The sequence below is a fragment of the Macaca fascicularis genome, chromosome 5 (assembly GCF_037993035.2).
Source record: "Macaca fascicularis isolate 582-1 chromosome 5, T2T-MFA8v1.1".
NCBI classification, from domain to species: Eukaryota; Metazoa; Chordata; class Mammalia; order Primates; family Cercopithecidae; genus Macaca; species Macaca fascicularis.
In genome coordinates, this window is record NC_088379.1 from 65,310,851 (window position 1) to 65,330,944 (window position 20,094).

The 20,094-nt window shown below is 35.0% G+C and overlaps 2 protein-coding genes across 2 annotated transcripts in view; both read right to left on the reverse strand.

The window, feature by feature from the left end:
• LOC102128952 (transmembrane protease serine 11E) overlaps positions 1-16,752 on the reverse strand; it is a 54,156-nt gene extending 37,404 nt beyond the window's left edge. Inside the window, exons 1-2 of the mRNA XM_005555178.4 lie at positions 16,673-16,752; positions 2,568-2,692 (exon numbers count right to left, since the gene is read on the reverse strand). Of these exons, the coding sequence (XP_005555235.1) occupies positions 2,568-2,692; positions 16,673-16,680 (133 nt within the window). The 5' untranslated portion in view covers positions 16,681-16,752. The remainder of the gene's footprint in view (positions 1-2,567; positions 2,693-16,672) is intronic.
• Positions 16,753-18,427: 1,675 nt separating this feature from the next.
• Positions 18,428-18,822, reverse strand: LOC102129332 (small ribosomal subunit protein eS28-like). Its single transcript, XM_045392547.3, has one exon. The coding sequence runs from the start codon at positions 18,794-18,796 to the stop codon at positions 18,587-18,589; it is 210 nt and encodes a 69-aa protein (XP_045248482.2). The 5' UTR covers positions 18,797-18,822; the 3' UTR covers positions 18,428-18,586.
• Between the last annotated feature and the right edge of the window lie 1,272 nt (positions 18,823-20,094).

Sequence of the window (20,094 nt, forward strand, 5' to 3'; positions counted from 1 at the left end):
CATGTTAGGAATATTAACAGAAAAGTTAAAAATAAGGATAAACATGAGTACTTTTCCAGCAGGTTTGTGATTCTATAATCTGCAATGGTGTTGGCTTATAACAGATTCATCTTCTGACATCCAAATCACACAGGGGCAGAAATGCACGCCCAAAGGCTCCAGACACGAACTGTATACAGAATTCTATGTTGTCCTGGGCTTTATGAAATAAGAACCAAAATGATGTTTTTCCAAATATGATTACCTTTATCTGTATCTGTCTATTTCTGTAACAGATTTTTTTGGTTTGGTTTGGTTATTTTGGCATGTCAGCTTCTCTGAAACCACTCTGTTAGTTTATACCCCAAAACAGAAAGCAGATCACAAACAGAAGACAGTAACACACATCACAACAATCACTGTTTATTCAGGTGTACTGTGTGGGCAGTGGAAGCTGTGTGTTCAATATTACTCAATTGATCATCCAAACAACAGGATTCAGAAACAGGTTACTGAAAAAATTCTTGCCAAGTTTTCACTGTATACATATGAGTAAGATTTATGAATCTTATAAAACTTGGCTTGGGAAGAGGCAAATGAGAAGTAGTAAGGGACATTTTCTCTCACTGAGGTCATTAGCCCCTAGTATTACTAGGAATTCCTTGTGAAGTCAGACAAGCCACAGTATGGCCCAGGAACATATCATAAGTACGATTCATTCGATATTATCATTCAGTATTTAATCCACCTAACATGTGCCAAGACTCTGATAAATTCTAGACACACACAAGTGTGTAAAACAGTCCTAGGCATCCATGGGGACAAATAATGATGCTTACAACAAAGTGGGACTCAGTATACTCAGCAGAATTGTAGAGCTATAAAGTTATTTCAGCAATTCATTTTTATTTCAAGTGTGCTCCAGGCCTGGCACAGTGGCTTACGCCTGTAATCCCAACACTTTGGGAGGCCAAAGCAGGCAGATCATTTGAGGTCAGAAGTTCAAGACCAGCCTGACGAACATGATGATACCCTGTCTCTGCTAAAAATAGAAAAAAATAGCTGGGTGTGGTGGTGCACGCCTGTAATCTCAGGTACTCAGGAGGCTGGGGCACAAAAATCACTTGAACCCAGGAGGCAGGGGTTACAGTGAGCCGAGATCAAGCCACTGCACTACAGCCTGGGAACAGATCAAGACTCCGTCTCAAAAAATAAAAAAAAAAAGTATGCTACAGAAAAATCTATTAATAATATGCAGACACTCCAAATTTAAAGACCTGTCTGTATGCAAATTCTACCAAAAAAAAATCTTTGTTTTAAATATTTTTTTAAACTATCCAGAAATGATCCATCTTGCTTTGGAAATTGAGATTACCCTTGCAGGGACAGTAGAGGAAGACAACCAGATTGCAGAGTACTCCTTCTCGTTATTGGAAAGCAACTTCAACAAGGTCCCAATTAAATTAGAATCAAGTGATTAGCTTCTATGGTTACGGTGCCTTGAATATCCAAGTATAATCTAGTAACAGAGGGAGGTATTAAACTAACAGGTCACGGTTAAGTCAAGTAATTAAAACCCGAAGCAAAGTAGGAGGAAACTTCAGAAGGGTTGTTACCTCCTGGAGAACAGTTCTGAAGTACCCTGGAGACCTTTCTAATAACATAGCAACTAACAGTTCATCTAGCAATGAGGTACCTGATAACCGCAGGGTGAACTTCTTTATAATGAGCTTTCTCAGCATACCCTATCCTCTTTAATCACCTACAATATATCCTAAGATGAGATTTTAATAACAGAAATAGGCACTTATTCAACAATGCATCACTATGACTATTTTTCTAACTTCCTGGTATAGAATAGAGCCTACTTTTTTATGACTCCAGATTGTGTCATTGATTTATTGGCATGTCAGGACTTCAACGAGTTGGATTTTTTTTTTTTTTCTTTTTGAGACCAAGTCTTTCTCTGTTGCCAAGGCTGGAGTGCAGTAGCATGATCTCGGCTCACTGAAACCTCCGCCTCCTGGGTTCAAGTGATTCTCCTGCCTCAGCCCCCCTAGGAGCTAGGACTATAGGGGTACACCATCACATCTGGGTTTTTTTTTTTTTTCCTTTTTTTTAGTAGAGACAGGGTTTCACCATGTTGGCCAGCCTGGCCTCAAACTCCTGACCTCAAGTGATCCACTCGCCTCAGCCTCCCAAATTGCTGGGATTACAGGCGTGAGCCGCTGCACCCGGTCAGAATTATTTTAAATCAAAGTGCTTGCCCTATGACCTCAAACAACTCAAGACCTTGGTTCTAGCTATGCTGTAGTTTTCCCTTGATTAATATTCACTTATTGCTTATTAAGGAAGATGCAAATGAGCATGCTGTTCCCAGCAGAAAGCATCACACATCAAAGATAGAAAACATAATCCTCCTTGACTTATGAGCACTAAATAAGAGACAAAGCAGGTAAAGATTCCTTTGTACAGGTTATGCAAATGAATCTTAGTAATGAATGAATAAGCCTGAGGCAAATCAAAACAGCAAGGTATGAGGAAATATTTGGGGTAAATTACATGATGCCAAGGCAGGTTATACTTACTGTATCTCACATAATGAACAGTGAGTCCAATGCACACTGCCAGGACGATCAAGGATATGAAGATGACGAGGCCGATAACCCAGGGCTCCCAACAAACTCTTTTCCTAGCCCTCACCACATCTGGCCTAAGGAAGAAAGTAAATAGATAGATTATTTCAGAGCATGCAACACATCCACTCCTTAGACAAAACAGATATTTTTGTGGAATAAAGGACATTCATTTGGAGGGTCGTGTACTGTCTGGGTTTAGAGCACACCCTGGTTCCAGGCAGCTGAGGCCAATCCTGACTCTGACTCCTGTTGTTAGGCAAGTAGTTTGACTTTTCTGTGCTTCAGTTTTTCTCATCCATAAAAGGAAGATGATAATGATAGTACCTATTTCATATGATTATTGTGAGAATTAAATGAAGTACTATATATAAAGTGCTTGTAACAATGCCTGACATGTAGAAAGTGCAATATTAAATGTTAGCTATCACTTGTTGAGCCAGCCACATACTTGATATAGAGTTAGACACTGCAGGAGCTACAAAAATATTTTAAGCCTTTTCTCTAGCACTTTAGAATCTTAAATATCCTTTTTAAATGTGTTACAGCTTGAAGCATACCAGGTTTCAGATAGAGTTGCTAATCCTATGCTTCTAATTTTCCGATCTATTTCCAAACCAAACTTTGAGGATACCTAGAAGAGACAACCAGAGGCCCCTTCCTAAAGAACCTGAGGTTTTGAGCTAATATTTACCTCTAAGCTTTAATGATGCTACAGGAAATTCTTTTTGCTTGAGATTCCCTCAACTTCTTCTATTTATTCTGCCTTCAAAAATACATGTAACTGGAAAACATTGATCCACATGATTTTTTGTTTGATTGGTAAAATTGTCCCATTGGGTTATAATATTTGGTAAGCAAACTCTAAAGCTAGAAATGTGAAATAATAAGTCAGAGATGACTAAGGAGTTTGAATATGATACTGTTATTTTAGATTTCTTGAGGTATTTATCATGCCAGTGTATGCTATACTTTTTTTTTTCTAGAGCGCTGTCTGCTATATGAGGACTTGAGGAAAACATGGTATTCTCCTGAAGAAGTACTGGGTGTTGAATCAGAATAAGGAGAATTCTAAGTGCAGCCCTTTCATTAACAGGTCTGCGACTTGGACAAATCATTTAAACTCTGAGCTCAATTTCTCCATATATCAGTAAGGAGCAGGATAACCATTGCGTCTAAAGTGCTTTGGGACCTAGAATTAGATCATGAATGTGTAAACAGCAAAGCATTTCACAATAAATACTTTTTGTTTACAGAAATCAAGAACACTCTGTTTCCTGATGACATAGGATCAGGAAGTGATGATATTATCATGTTGGCCCCTGTCACACCATCATTACATCCTGGCTCTGGCTGGGCACAAAATAAAGAGCATTGGCACAGAAGTCAGTGGTATTACCATCGCTACACAACACTGTCCCTGGGGAAGGCACTGAGATGTGGTGGAAGGCTCCAGGGACTCTGCTTGTTCTCCTGCCTTGTTCCTGTGATTTTTCCATGGGTCTGTAACCAGGGAAGCTTTATCTTACTCTCCCCAACCTTTCCCATCTCCAGTTTTCCCTTGAGTAGAATTCCAAACATCTGTTCCTAGAATGGCAATTACTGCAATATAAAAAGACTTCTCCACAATGAGATTACTTTTTATGTACAACTGTGCCTAAGAAACCCCCAAAACTGACTCCTATTCCTTCATCCCTGAATGCTTGCTATTCATCTATTGCAGAAAAAAGGAGATGAGTATAACAGACATAAGCAAAACTGTTGAGGGGAATACGGGCAGAGGTTTCTCAACTAATATCAAAACATGTCAGATGAAGAATATGAATTTGTGCTTGTAGAAAACATGAAATTATCAAAATACATGATTACTATGTAGAATTGTGAAATATTAGACACTTTCTATTTGTTCTACAGTAAGTTTTAATCAAGATAAAAATGTAAACAATGCAGCCATTCTATTGATGAGGTAGGTTTCATGTATTAACGTTAAAAAGGTTAATGATAAGTTTTAATTTTAAAAAGTTATAGAACAATATGCATTCCATGTTTCAGTCTTTCTAAATAATAAAACTATATATATATATCTGTGCGTAACAAAATATACAGAAGACACAACAATTTTTTTTCAGTAAGAAGCAGAATAACAAATAAGTGAGAAACTTTAATTTTAATTCGTGGTTTTGTTTGTTTTATGGTGGATTTTTTAAGAACAAACATTATGACTTTTGAATTAAAAGAAAGCGAGAGAGAGAGACATAGGACATTCTTAAAATATGAAAAAAAATAAGGAAGATTACATATGTATTTTCATGGAATTCACATCACTGCAGTGTCCAAGGTACCACTGTGATTCCTTTTCTGACCCCCACCTTCCCACATTACTCACGACTATTTTAGTGACATGCTCTCCTGGGTGGCTAGAAGACAAAAGGGATAACATGGGACAAAGAAAAAAGAGAATCCATCAAAAATACTTTGAATAAACAATTAAGAGATTATATTTCTGAGTCCTGCCACCAACTCATTTATTACATAGTCTTGTACCCACAGATTCAATTATCTGTCTTAATTTCTCCATATGAAAAACAAGGATAATAAGTCCAGACTCCTCCTAACCTAATGAGCTAGGTAGAGATAAAAATGATAAGGCGGTTTGGTACTTTGAGCTCCCAAGTGGAAAAATCATTGTACAAATAACAAGGATGATAATCATTATCATCATTATTTTAATTATTAGTAATAGTGGTAATGACCACATTACTAAGATGTTTGTCATTTGAAACTTTGTTCTTTTCCCAGTCTGTATAGCATTGTTTTTCAAACTAATTCGCCATATTTGTTTAGCTTTTTTGAGATATAATTGACCCTATTTCTTACTTACTTTTTTATTTTCTCAGTAAGTGATTCAATACTGAATTCCTCCAAATTACATGTGAAAGAAAATGTGCTCAAAAAAATAGTAAAGTGAACGAATAAATTTATTTTACATATCAACAGACATTTGTATAATTAACCTCCTCCTGAACATACATAAACATTTGTCCAGTCATTATTTTCATCTATCAAAACTTATGTGCACATATTCATGTAAAATCACCTTCAGATAGACTAATTGAATTCTAATAGCTTTAGTAATATAAAATCGCTTTCTTTATATGATTTTCTTTTCAATCTAGGGACATGTATAATTAGTGACAAGTCAAGTGAATATAACAGTTAAAGTATGCTTATGCTTTTTTTAGCCCCAAATTGCCAGAAAACAAGCAATATGTTTAGATCTGCATTATTATTATCACTTATTAATGTGTCATTTTTAGAATAGTGCTAAAAAGGAAAAGCAGCAGCAGCAACAGCAAAAAGACAAGGGGAAAAAGGTACTAATGCGCAAGCACTGGAAAATGACAAGTCAAGGCTCAGTGTTTCAAAGAAAAATTTACCAGAACAAGCCTCTTCACAGCAACACCACCCATCAATAGTAGGTCTTTTTTAAAAAAGAAATTGTACTTTAAGATCTGGGGTACATGTGCAGAACGTACAGGTTTGTTACATAGGTATGCACGTGCTATGGTGGATTGCTGCACCCATCAACCCGTCGTCTATATTAGGTATTTCTCCTAATGTTATCCCTCCCCTAGTCCCCCACCCACTGACAGGCCCCAGTGTATGATATCTCCCTCCCTGTGTCCATGTGTTCTCATTGTTTAACTCCCACTTATGAGTGAGAACATGCGGTGTATGGTTTTCTGTTCTTGTGTTAGTTTACTAAGAATGATGGTTTCCAGCTTCATCCATGTCCCTGAAAAAGACATGAACTCATCCATTTTATGGCTGCATAGTTTTCCATGGTATATATGTGCCATGTTTTCTTTATCCAGTCTATCATTGAAAAAGAAAGGAGATGTGTATAACAGACATCATAGATGGGCATCTGGGTTGGTTCCATGTCTTTGCTATTGTGAACAGTGCCACAATAAACATACTTGTGCATGTATCTTTATAGTACCATGATTTATAATCCTTTGGGTATATATCCAGTAATGGGATCACTGGGTCAAATGGTATTTCTGGTTTTAGATCCTTGAAGAATTGCCACACTGTCTTCCACAATGGTTGAACTAATTTACACTCCCACCAACAGTGTAAAAGCATTCCTATTTCTCCACATCCTCTCCAGCATCTGTTGTTTCCTGACTTTTTAATGATCGCCGTCCTCACTGGCATGAGATGGTATCTCATTGTGCTTTTGATTTGCATTTCTTTAATGGTCAGTGATGATGACCTTTTTTTCATATGTTTGTTGGCTGCATAAATGTCTTCTTTTGAGAAGCATCTGTTCATATCCTTTGCCTACTTTTCTATGGGATTTTTTTTTCTTGTAAATTTAAGTTCTTTGTAGATTCTGCATATTAGCCCTTTGTCAGATAGATTGCAAAATTTTTCTCCCATTCTGTAGGTTGCTTATTCACTCTGATGATAGTTTTTTTTTTTGTTGTGCAGAGGCTCTTTAGTTTAATTAGATCCCGTTTGCCAATTTTGGATTTTGTTTCCATTGCTTTTGGTGTTTTAGTCAAGAAGTGTTTGCCCATGCCTATGTCCTGAATGGTATTGCCTAGGTTTTCTTCTAGAGTTTTTATGGTTTTAGGTCTTACATTTAAGTTTAATCCATCTTGAGTTAATTTTTGTATAAGGTATAAGGAAGAGGTTCACTTTCAGTTTTCTGCGTTTGACTAGCCGGTTTTCTCAACACAATTTATTAAATAGGGAATACTTTCCTCATTGCTTCTTTTTGTCAGGTTTGTCAAAGATCAGATGGTTGTAGATGTGTGGCATTATTTCGGAGGCCTCTGTTCTGTTCCACTGGTCTATGTATCTGTTTTGGCATATGTTACATATTTGACTGTAGCTTAGCTCATAGGATTGTGCCTGCTTATCCTATCAATAAAAGTATTTGAGATGTGTTTTACATTGTGAAAAACCCATACCAGCAAGCATTAGTGACATCATTAATCCTTCTCACACTTTCTAGAACAAGATGATAAAAATATCCACAGTAGAAATAAAACAGAATATTGTATATATATGTGCATGGATTGTATATTTTCATTGCTGTTTTTTTAAAGAAGAAATACAAGCAAATTACTCCATATAAAATTACAAATAATATATTTCTGTCCTATCCACTGATAGATAAAACATATCTATAAGTATATAATAGCATCAGCTAGGCCCTTGGGCTGAATTGCAATGTTTGCATTCCCTACCATAATAATTATGCCTAGTTCTCATAGAGAAGTTACAAAACCCAAAGTTTAACTATTTCTGTTTAACCAAACATGAAACTTAAGTGACAGTATCTTTCCCCTGCCTTTAAAAGGAGGTTGTGAAGATTGCATATGATATCAACAGACTTTGTTAGATAGATGTACTACATAAATATTAGTGGCAACTCAACAGTAAGGACTGTCTCTGATCTCCACTGTGGTTGTCATCAAGGTCTTTATTAAGTTTCCAACTAGATATGGTACAGCACAGGTGACTACAAACTGATTTAAGTTGACACTTGACCTGATCTCTAGAAGTTTGCAACTACATACAGATAAGTGAGTTGCAAAAAAATTAAAGATATTATTAACTAATTAGTTATGGGTTTATAGACTTAAACTAAGCTACTGAAGTTTGAATTCTACTAATATATTTGCTTTCTTTCCTCAAACTCTTTTTAGTTCAAGATAATAAATTGGCATTATCTGAGTCAGCAACTTTATACACAACAATATCCCACAGCAAAGTTAACGCGGGATGCCATTGCAGCCAATCATAGGGAATTCTATGCACTTCAAAGTGTGAAAGAAAAATAAGAATTAACAAACAGTGTGCTGATACCACGGCAAGTGTATCAGAAGAAAAACGATTGAGGAACCTGAGCTAGAGACACTCTTGTGGCTGCTAATAGCTTGAGACTTTCAGAAACATTTTTAAATTTTAGCTGTCTTCCTACCAAATCTTCCTTTTGATATTGTCTAGATGACTCCAAGAAAGTTTGCATGATACAATGGAAGTAGCTCTAAACTGGAAAACCAGTAACCTATGTCTTAGTGTTAGATCAAACAGATGAGAAATCTGAGAGCATATTCCACATCACACGAGTTCCAGCATCCCCTGAGCCCCAACTTTTATGATGTTGAGTGCTCTCCTTATCTTCACATGTGAAAAAATCAGTGGAAATTTAAATTGATCTAAATGTTCTTCAATTTCCTTCCAAGCTATTGTTCCATGCCTCACATAACACAAAAATGTTAAATACCCTAATTAAAATTCAGCATTTATTAAACAATCAGACTTCAGGTAATTTTTCAAATGCCTCATTTTTCTGTTGACTACAATGTCAGATAGTTTGAAATAATCTGCAGTCAAACTAGAGACTACAAGTTATTTGAAACGATCTGAGTACCATAGCTGAGAAAGTCAGACTTTGAAAATCATACTTTACTACTTGCATTGAGAAGTTGGTTAAGGAGTACAAAAGTATAGATAGAAGGAATAAGTTCTACTATTCAGTACAGTAGGGAAATTTTAGTTAACAATAACTTGTTGTGTATTTCAAAATAGCTAGAAGAGAACTGCAATATTTCCAACACAAGAAAAGATAAATGTTTCAGGTGATAGACATCCCAGTTACCTTGATTTGATCATTACACATTGCATACAAGCATCAAAATATCACAGATACCCCCAAAATATGTATAACTATTAAACATCAATTTTTTAAAAATCTCTAGACCCTGATTAAAATGTGCCTGAATGTGACAGTTGGGCCACATGTTAACACCCTGTTGTGTCCTCCGGCTTGCTGTTTCTTTAGAAAGCACTCTAAACCATACACCAACAATTATTTAGACAATCTAGAAATTTCTACACGTAACAAAATTCTGAATTAATTCAGCAATGAAGAGAAATTGAAAAATGTATAGACCCTGTCAATGTTTAAATAATTCTTCCAAAATGAAAAGTGAGTTTTCTTCATTAAAGAATTTTCTTCCCCAGTTACTGACCTAAAATACATGTAAGAATTCAGTTTTAATTTTTGGATGGTACACAAAATTTATGAAATTTTTTATTATATACTTACTTTAACAATTATGTTCTAATATATTGGCATTTAATAATAACATAGTGAAATAAGCTCAGATTCATATTAGAATAAAGTGGGATTTCTGTACAAATTAATGCCATAAAAATTATAAGAAAAGCATTATTTTACCCAAAAGAATAAATACTTTTAGTTACCAATGTCCATGGGTTTAATTCATATTTATATAGTGATGACTACCAAATCTATAACTGCAGCTCAGCTCAGTTGCCTACACTTCAGAACTATATATCCACCAGCCTATCTATGTTCACCACAATGGGCTATACCTCTTACTATTCAAACTTAATACAGTTATACTAGAAACTCCTAGACACCTATCCCAAATATTTATTCTTTTCTTCCTAATAACAGAAACTTTGATCTTTGGTTAGGCACACAGCCGCCAGAAAAATCAAATAGTGCCCCTTGTCCGTAAGAGTCAACATATGAATACTTTCTTTCCAATGGAGTATCTACTTTGTTGGCTAGAATCCTAATATGCATTTCATAGTTAGAATACATATGTGCTAGTTGAAGCACAGATTGCCACAGTAGACCAGGATTTGGAAGACACATAATCAAGCATGATAATAGGAGCCTAAATTCCCAATTATTTGTGAACCTCCCTATTAGCTCTTACCTGCCTACCTCCAGAATTGTTTCACATTAAACAGAATAAAATTCCATTTTATGTAATCCCCTGTTACTCTGGGTTTCCTGTTACTCATAACTAAATCCGATACTATTATAATATGCAAAACAGATTGTTGCAATCAAGGTAAATTGCCATTTTCACATAATCATCTTTGGGAAAAAGATGACATGAAGACACATATTTACTAATTCTCTGGCAAATTCTGCATATGTGAAAGATGGTAAATTATTTTGACTTAATTTTCTCTAGCAGCATCTTTTTGAGATACAATTAATAATTATAATACTAATATACCAGAAGACCAAGGTTCTGGTCAAGAGCCTCCTTGTAACAAGCTCTATGACTTTAAGCAAATGACTTCCATTTTCTTGTTCGTGGATAAAGACTTGCGCTTAGGCATCAAATAGCTTGGGGTTATTCCTAACTGCCTCTTACTAGCTAAGTGACTCTAGGAAAGTTACTCATCCTCTCTAAATCTACATTTCCCCACTCACAAATGGAGATACTGATAGGACCTAACTCAGAAGATTCTTCTGAAGATTAAATAAAGTAACACAAGGCAGATGACACCATGCCAGGCACACAGTAAATACCCTACAAAAGTTGGCCATTGCCATTATTTCCTCTTTCATAATGAAAAATTAGTTTTAAGGTGGGTTGAAAAATCCACCCAGTTGCCTCACATATGCCTAAGGGAATAAAAGACGGAAAGGTAGAGGAAGCTTCTAGCCTCTATTCCACTTTACCCACAGCAATTCTGCTCCAAACATCAAGGGTCTGCATTAAGATTCCAGTGCAAAAAGGGATTCAACTAGTAAAGAAAACTTTAAAAAGCATTCATCTTCAAACCCATCCAGTGCAGAGATTTGAGTCAGGCAGCTGCCAATTGTCCTATAGTTTAGTACAAGAATTCATTACCCTGTTTTTAAAAGGCTAAATGTAGCTTTATTGTTGAATCAAATAATGTATCCCCAAATGCCTAATAATGACTTGAATGTACTATATAATTAAAAGATTAGTTTAAAATATTTTTAAAGTGTTCATTTATTATGTTTGATATTTTCTTAATTAGGAAAGTTGAAATCCTAAAATAAAGTAATTTTTTGAAAGCCGAGGTAAGTTATCTGCGCTTCACCAAGGAAGCACTTCTGATCCCAGAATCATGACCTGGCAGAAGCCAGGGCTAGAAAGAACAGGGCTGATGTGAGAACAGATGTGCTCAGATTCCAGCTCTACCAGTCACTTACGCAGAGATTTGGAAGTCTCAGTCTTCCTAATTTTTGGTTTCCCTAGCTGTAAAGTCATGGTAATATTAAAATTATCTGATTCTCAGGGTTGTAAAGTACCAAATGAGAAAACATATGTTGAAATTATATATGTAGCATATTTATGTTAAATAATATTTTTATTTTTACTATATGTATCCTCCCTAAATTTTACTAACTGTGACCTGACAAGATTTGATGTGAAGTAACTAATTTTAAATAGGCCATATATTTTCGTACAAGCTTAAATGGTAACAGTAATAAAAATAACAATAATATGTCTTGGGTCATGTAGTCACCGGTGTTAATTTAACTCTTCTATTTGATTGTATTGACATCAGTATACAGGTGAAGTGGGAGGACAGACTATCTCTGTCTTGACTGACTAATTCATTCCTGTGGCCACCTGCAAATTATCCTATCTTTGAGCATTTTATTCCCTTCTTTTAGAGAATGCATAGAGCAATGCTTCCTATTCACTGGCCTTAGACGTCTGCTTCAAAGATCATCCATAACAATGTTTCTTGAAAATGTAAATTATTCATCTTTTAAGACAGTAAGTCAGTTAAATCAAAGAAGTAAAAGAATCACTTAGGCAGATGAAGGAGGCATTGTGAGGGTGGTATAGCATTGTGATTAAGAGATAGGCTTTGAAGTCAGATAGACCCAGGTTAACTATCAGTTCTGCCTTTTATTATTACCCCTGGGCAAAAAAAAAAAAAAATATTACCTGTCTCAGTCTCATTTTTCTCATCTGTAAAATGAGTATAATAATATAACCATAGGTTGATATAAAGTTTAAACGCATATGATGTTTTAGGACAGTAGTTGGCAGATAGTACATGTGAAACTAAAGATAGCAATTATTATTTTGTCCTGCACTGACTCACAGTTCAACTTTTAAAAAAGTGCGAACTCTCTCTGTGTCTGCTTTTGCAGTTTCAAAACAGAGATATCATCTGACATCTTCAGATGAAAGGTTGCAAGATATAATTTAAATATGTCTGTATGGTACTTTGGATCCCCCTAAGATTAGTTCTATCATCTTAGAATTACAATTCTAAAAATATCAGAAATTGCCCAACCACACAGGCCATGTGTGTACCGGGAGAAGGTTGGGCTTACAGGTTCTGGCATGACTCGGTGTTTCTGCAGCCCATTTTTCTTTCTCAGCCTCTTAAAACCTTCCTTCTCTCAAGTCCAGTCATTTAGAACCTATTAAAACCTGAAAATGTGAAAGTATTCTTCACAATTCTTATCTATTATCTTCAATGAGAACAGATCCAAATGAGTGCACTTGAAGAACTTCTCTGTGCAGTTTCTCTAAACTCTAACCCTGATAGAGCCATAAAACAAGCCAGAGAACCCATTTCACCTCCTACCCTTGCAGAAGACCTGCTTCACGACTGTTCAATCTACCTCATTCACAAGCACTAAAACCATCAGGCATGCTTATAAATCTCAGCGCTAATACGGAAACACATGATACTGCTATTTTTCATATTTTTCTGGATTGTTTCTATTTTCTCTTTATGTTGAAGCAATGACATATTTTTGGAGGAAAGCAGAAAACAATGACAGAATAACAAAGATCCATTTAGCAGACAGCTACTGCAGACCAGTGAATTAGTTCTATGAAATGCTGCTCTAAGATAAACTTGATTTTCACAATATAGCAAATGTAATCCTTTTTAGAAAACAGGGATGATGTAGTTAAAGTGCTATACTCTGATCACCTTTGAAACAGTGCAGAAAACTTAGGTCACTCCTTATTTAGTTTAAATACAAAGTCGGTTGTATAAGGGCAGGCAGCATATTTTTTAAAATGTTTTTAAAACTTATAAATGAAAGTAAAATTATACCTCCACACTTCTTCCCTCAGCATAAATGTGCATGATTTCATATTAGTCTTTACATCTTCTGGTTTTTTAAATCTATGCACCAACATTTTCTCCATGTGTGGATATGTGTGGGTTTATTTTCTATTCCTCTGTTGCCATCTATTTTCTCTGTAAACTTTCCAAAGATTCTACTTTTAGCTTCCTACACATGGTAGACAATATGTTATAGGGAAAAAGTATAGATTTTAAAATCAGAAAGATCAGGGTTACTTACTAACAGCCTAGACAATCACAGGTACTTCATCTTTTAAAAGGAATGAAAGCAATAACCACTTCTCAAAACATTACCAAAATTTAATGAAATCGCATTTTATAAAATATACAATATATAGCAGGTGCTGAACAGATAATTTTCTTCCACACAGGACTTAGTATACAATGAGAACTTACTAGAATTTGTTATATAGATCAGGGCTGATTCTAGTTGAAGGAGAAGTATGAGCACATGTTAAATACTCATAACACAATCATATAGCAACTCTGGGCCTAAGCCTCAAAAGAGTGTCCCTTCAGTATCCCTACTGACTAATGTCACAGGATGATACTGCTAGATTAATTTTATACCAAGGTTTTTCCTGTAAACAAATAGATTTTTATGATCCAAATAAAGTCATCCTCCTTATTAGACACAAACTAACCAAAATGTCTATGTTCTCCCCACTCAGTTTCCCATCCTTGCTGAAATTATCCTCTCTTTCTTAATCATCACCATGTTGCATAAATGAGTACTCGTCTCCCTTGAAGGGAAAGGTGACTGGGAGAAAGCACCTCCCATTAAGATGTAATTACACCAATTTAAATAAAACAAAGAACTACTTTTAACAACTGGCCTATTTCATGTATGGTTTAATTTCTTTCAGGCTTACAGGTTTCTTTTTCTTTTTCTATGTCTTTATACTATTAGTGCTTGTCAAACTTTAGGGTAAATAAGAATTATATTGTGTAAATATTTTAAATATGATTTCCATGTCTCAACCAGAGATTCATTAGAATTTCTGGGATGAGAGTTGGACTTTCCTATTTTTAATAAGCACTGTAATGCAGGGCTCTATGGACCAGACTTTGAGAGACAGTGCTTACCCTATTAAGTAAAAATTAAAGTTGTCCATTTTGCCTCATTTGAATATTACTCATTTCACCTTCATCCATCTCAATATGTGTAGATGTCGATGCCTATAAATTCAGCCTATTTTTAATTCTTCTCAGTGGTTGCTGATAAATATAGTTAGCATACACCCCTATCAACAATAAGTATATTTAATGGATACTTTCTTCTCTTCCCAAATCTCTTTTCTATAAACTTATGCCTGATAAAATGTTCTTTAACTTTCTGTTGTGTGTTTATAAAATTCACATGTTTATCTCTTCATGCTCAAAGAATAGTCCAAAATAAGAGTTTGGAGAAAATGGAAGTACAAGAAGAATAATGTTTACCCAGTTTAAATATTTTCCTACCTTTAAATTCTAAAAAAATAAAAAAACAAACCAAAAAAAACCCTGATTATTATTCAGGTAGAGTCAAGGAGGCTATCCAAAATCCGACTGAAAAGGAAGGAGCATGCTATTTAATAAAATTTCCCACCTGTTTCTTACATTCTTTCTGAGTTAAAACCAATGACCTTTAAAAGAAATTGTCTACTAATGTCCTAGGATTTCAATTATCCATCTTTCTCGACAACACTCCTGTTGGCACATTTACGACAGCAAACGTGAATGATAGACTTAATCCTTTTTCGCTCTAGTACATGCTCTTAACTTTTTATCTCATCTAGACCCACTCAAACATAGATGTGCTTCATCTTTTATACAGTCTTCAGATCAGGAAGATGTTTTCGTTTGTTGGTTGGTTGGTTTTGGTTTTTGGTTTTTTCCTTGAGAGATTACTTGCATCTATTCTGCAGCAGGATTTTTAAAAATAGGTACATCTTTTGCTTCAAATTAGAGACTACACTCAGAAAAATTCACTCCAGTATTCCCACATTATACCTCCTCTACACATTTATAACCAAATTCCAAATCACTGACATATACCATAGATAACGTTTGGAATCTATTTAGTATGTTAAGTTTATTGGAAGCTTTCTTGAAGCACTCTTTTTTATAGTAAAGTTAATGAGAAAAAGAGAATAAAACACAAAACCATCATTGGTTGTAAACAAATACTTGCAAAAGGCAGGGAGCCTTGATAAGCTCGACAAAAGCTTTAGTATCTGTAGCTTTTAGTTGCTTCACGGACATGTACAGAAGAGTATTAAGCTTCTAGCTTCTAATAACTTCTAATAAGTTGAAAGTATGTAGAACTTTCAACTGATGACAGAACCTGTTTTTCCATGTTAAATGAAGACCACAGATTTCATTCACAGTTTAACATGTTCAAACTCTTCTCAAAGTAAAAACTAATAAAAACTGATATGCCAATATGTGAATCAGGTAAATAAGTTTTAATCAGAAGATAAAATTATTTTCAAAGACAAAACTAGTACTCCCAAAACCTTGTTACTGATTAGTTTCTAACTTTGAAAGAAAACCTCAAAATGATCAAGACTTATCTTTGGAGAAGTTGACTATGGCCAGGAATATCAGTGGATTTATTTTTTAAATCAGGCTATAACAATTTAGTCATATTATTTTCTTCAGTTGTTTCTGATTCTTTCAAAATATCTAGAATTTTTAAATTTTTAACTACTTACAAAATAAACGTTTTTATCTGCATTATTTTAGACTTTTTTTCATGTACACCTTCTAAAATACAAGTATTTCTCAATAAGACAAAGCCCAAGCTAAAAATATGTTATATCTTCTTTGAAACATATAGGCAAACTAACTAAAAGACAGTTGTCAAACACCATGTACCTTTACATTGTGTAAAACCCTTCTAAAAGTATACAGAAAAACACTGTGGGATACAAAACAAGAGGACAGGAAACAATAATACAGAAAGAACAGAAATCTTTTTCTTGACATAATTTTACGTAAAATCTCAAAAATATGTTTCTATATTTAAAAAAATAATAAATTGTAGATCTACACATTCCTTGGTGTGGCTCATGCCGTTTTAAACTAAAAGTTACCTTAAGACTTCTAGAAAGAAAAAGGGAACTCACCGATACATTGCTGACCAGCAATGAAGACTCCTGTGAAGACTGAGGTCTATATCCAAGTGTGTGCATCCAGCTCTATCAATGACTTTGTGGGCTGAATTGAAGTGAGGAAATAAGTCACTGATGATCTCAACAGAACCAGTCTGACGAGTCTTGGCTGGTGTAGTGGGGACTATATGTGACTAGCAGAACAAGGACAAATTTTACAGGGAGCAAGAGCAAAAAATAATTTATAAGCACTTCCTAGGAGTGGGAACTTAAAAACTATTGTCTTAAGATAATTTCTTTTAAGTATTAGTGTAAACCATATTTTTTAGAAAAGTCAGATGTATAAATTTGGAAAGAAATTTTAAAACTATCTTGCTTGACCTTGTCTTGTTTCCAGAGAATAAACTGAGGTTTAATTAAGTTAAATGACTTGGTCAAAAACCAAAGTTATTAAACTGCCAAGCCAGGACTGACATTCATATTTTTTAAACTAGCCTGACACATTTTGAATTTGATTATGTACATAATAAAAGTTTCCCTTTGGTTTTAACTATGTTAGCCATTGAAAATGCATTAGAGATTAGAAAAGCATTAATATTTTTAAATTATGTGGCATCATTCTTCTAGAAAAAGTAGTTAGTTTGCAAATGTCAACCCACACTTGAGACATTCTATTTCTTTTATTATAGTGGAGACAGACATATCAGCTCACACTGAGTCCCTACTGTCTTATTTCTGGGACGTAAATAACATTTTTTTTTAATGTGTGCTCACATACTATGCAAATATCTGCATGTTTGTGTTAGGCATAATCTCTAAATTGCCTTCTCTAATCCTCATAAAACAGAGTAGATGTTTCTCCTCTCTGCTTTCATGGTATCGTAATATTTACCTCATTATACTAGAATTTTTTATTAATTGTATCTCAACTCCACAAGGTTGGGAATTCTTAACAGACTGAAACCCTGTTCCTAGCATATTCAGGCTCTCAAAAATATGCATAGAAAGGATGAGTAGAGGGCGCGGTGCAAAGAAAGGAGGAGAAAAAGAGGGGGTATAACCCATTCTAAAAATCACCTTAAAAAATAAATAAATATTGTTTAATTTCACTACACATCCATTTAGCCAGCAGCTCACCTAAACAAGATGCAGGAGTTGGAATTTATGTAATGTGTGGGATCAGACTGCTAACAATTGGAATCACTCACCAGCAGTAACCCAAGAAACCTCTGTCCTGGGGCATACTATGCTAGGGTCTAACAACATATATCCTTTTTATCCTGATCACTAGATCACTTACCCTGAGAATAGCATGGATATTTATTCACTTAAAGTCATTCAATATATAGTATTGGGTTTCTGTATACTCATTTAAAAATTACAATTTAGCCAAAAATAAAGAGGCAAAAATTACAGTAAAAACTTCTGGGTTATGAGATTAAGCTGTACTTATACAGCCTTTATCAAAGTGAAATCTCTGCCAATGAAAGGTTAATATGGTTTAATAATACTATATTCTATTTTATACTTCCATTTTATGAAAATACTGATTATACTCTTGTTTTCAAAGGAAAACAGATTCCTTCTTAGTGTAACTTTGGGCCAAGATTTACCAGACTTATTTTAACAAAATCTCAAGACGTTTTTGTCTTTCACAAAATCAAAATTTCAAATTCAAATAAATTCTTTATATAGCCCTATGGACCTGTACACTTAGGTTTGTGTATAACCTAGAATTGTAGATGCAGAAAATGAGAGGGCTCTCATGAATTTTTTTTTTTTTTTTTTAACTTGAAACACAAACGCTTTATTTAAAGGAGCATCTCAATTCTGCGTGGCGGGCAAAAAATAAAGGAGCAGATTGTGACACACCAATCCCATCGGCCAAGTGGTCGAACCCAACATCCAAGACCCAGCGAGCAGGCAAGCTCAGCGCAACCTCCGGGCTTCTCGCTCTGACTCCAAGAGGGTGAGCACGTCGCCCTCGCGCACGGGGCCTTTTACATTGCGGATGATGGAGCGGCTCGTGTAGTCCATGAATTCCACGCGCACTTGCGTGCACTGTCCCTGAGAGCCGGTCCTGCCCAGGACCTTAGTGACCCTGGCCAGCTCGATAGGCTGCACGCGGCTGGTGTCCATGATGGCGGCGCGGCGGCGGTCTGGCGGAGAGCTCTCATGAATTTTTTTAAAACTCTGTGAGTATAAGTTACAATTTGTAGAAAATTAAGAGGTTAAGCATAGGTAAATAAATGATAAGTGAATGTCAGACTAAAGATATTAAAAATACGTCTTCCTTGCTATATTAATGGCCTTTGTTCAGTCTGCTCAATGGGCATTGGAGTGTATGTCATCAAATTTTGTGATATATCTTACACTTTAGTAGAAATTTGAATGGCAAGGAAAGAAGGAATGAAACATTGGAGTCATAATTTTGTCTTCCAAAAGTTCGAAAAAGCAAAAGTTTGTTTTTCATTCAAATTTTTTTTTTTTTGCTGTTTTTTCTAAAACCGTAAATTTTATTCTGCAATACTTTTGTCCTAAACTACAGTTTGAAGAAAATGTTTTCAAAGAGTTACTCTTCTTTTTGTGTGTTGGTCTGTGTTGCCTGTGCCATTTTGTGCAATGTCAGCAATAGTCAGGAGAAATACATTTGTGGACTTTAGTCTCTTAGAAATCCACAGTAGATATCTTACATTGCATAATAAGTAAAATAGCAATGTGACCACAAACATTTTTATCAGTCAACAAATTATTCTACAGCCCTTTTTACACTTAGCAAAGTCAAAGCCATGAGGCATTTTATGGCCTTAAACTACAGAAGTATAGTTCCCAGGTGGCTAGTCATAGATGATTTTTATCATTGTTTGAATATCTGCTAGCTCGTACAAATTTCTTTTATACCTGATAATATATAAATGCCTATGTATAAAAATAATCTGATTGATTTATGAAAGCCCTTAAACCTATACTTTGGTTATATTTCCATAATGCTAAGGCAATCCTTTTATTGGTCAGTTTATTGGGATGTACATTACAGACTGGCCAATATTGTTAAATTAATGAATTAACTAGGTGTCTAGGTAAACACAGCTATTGTCATTGGTGAATCCATTCCCTTCTATCATGTGTTGCTTTGAAGGTACCCATGCACTTTATTTTGTTTAAGCTGAGAAAACAAAGAGGATCAATATAATTAATTCGCATTTAGAGACAAGCTGTCACTACTTTGTCACTGACTCTCCTTTTCCTTGTGCTACATTCTTACCCAAAATATTACCTCTCTTCCCTATTCTTCTGTAAGATGTTCTACAACTGATATAAGTGTCTTCACAATGCTGGAAATAATTTTTCTGGGAATTGATGTGAGGATCTGCTAAGCTTTTCAATATATAATGGTCCATATAATAAAAACCAGAGATAAGATTTTTAGAATTAAC

Bases quoted from the DNA above. Each gene is read 5' to 3' on its own strand.
- LOC102129332 (XM_045392547.3), bottom strand. From the start codon at position 18,796: ATGGACACCAGCCGCGTGCAGCCTATCGAGCTGGCCAGGGTCACTAAG.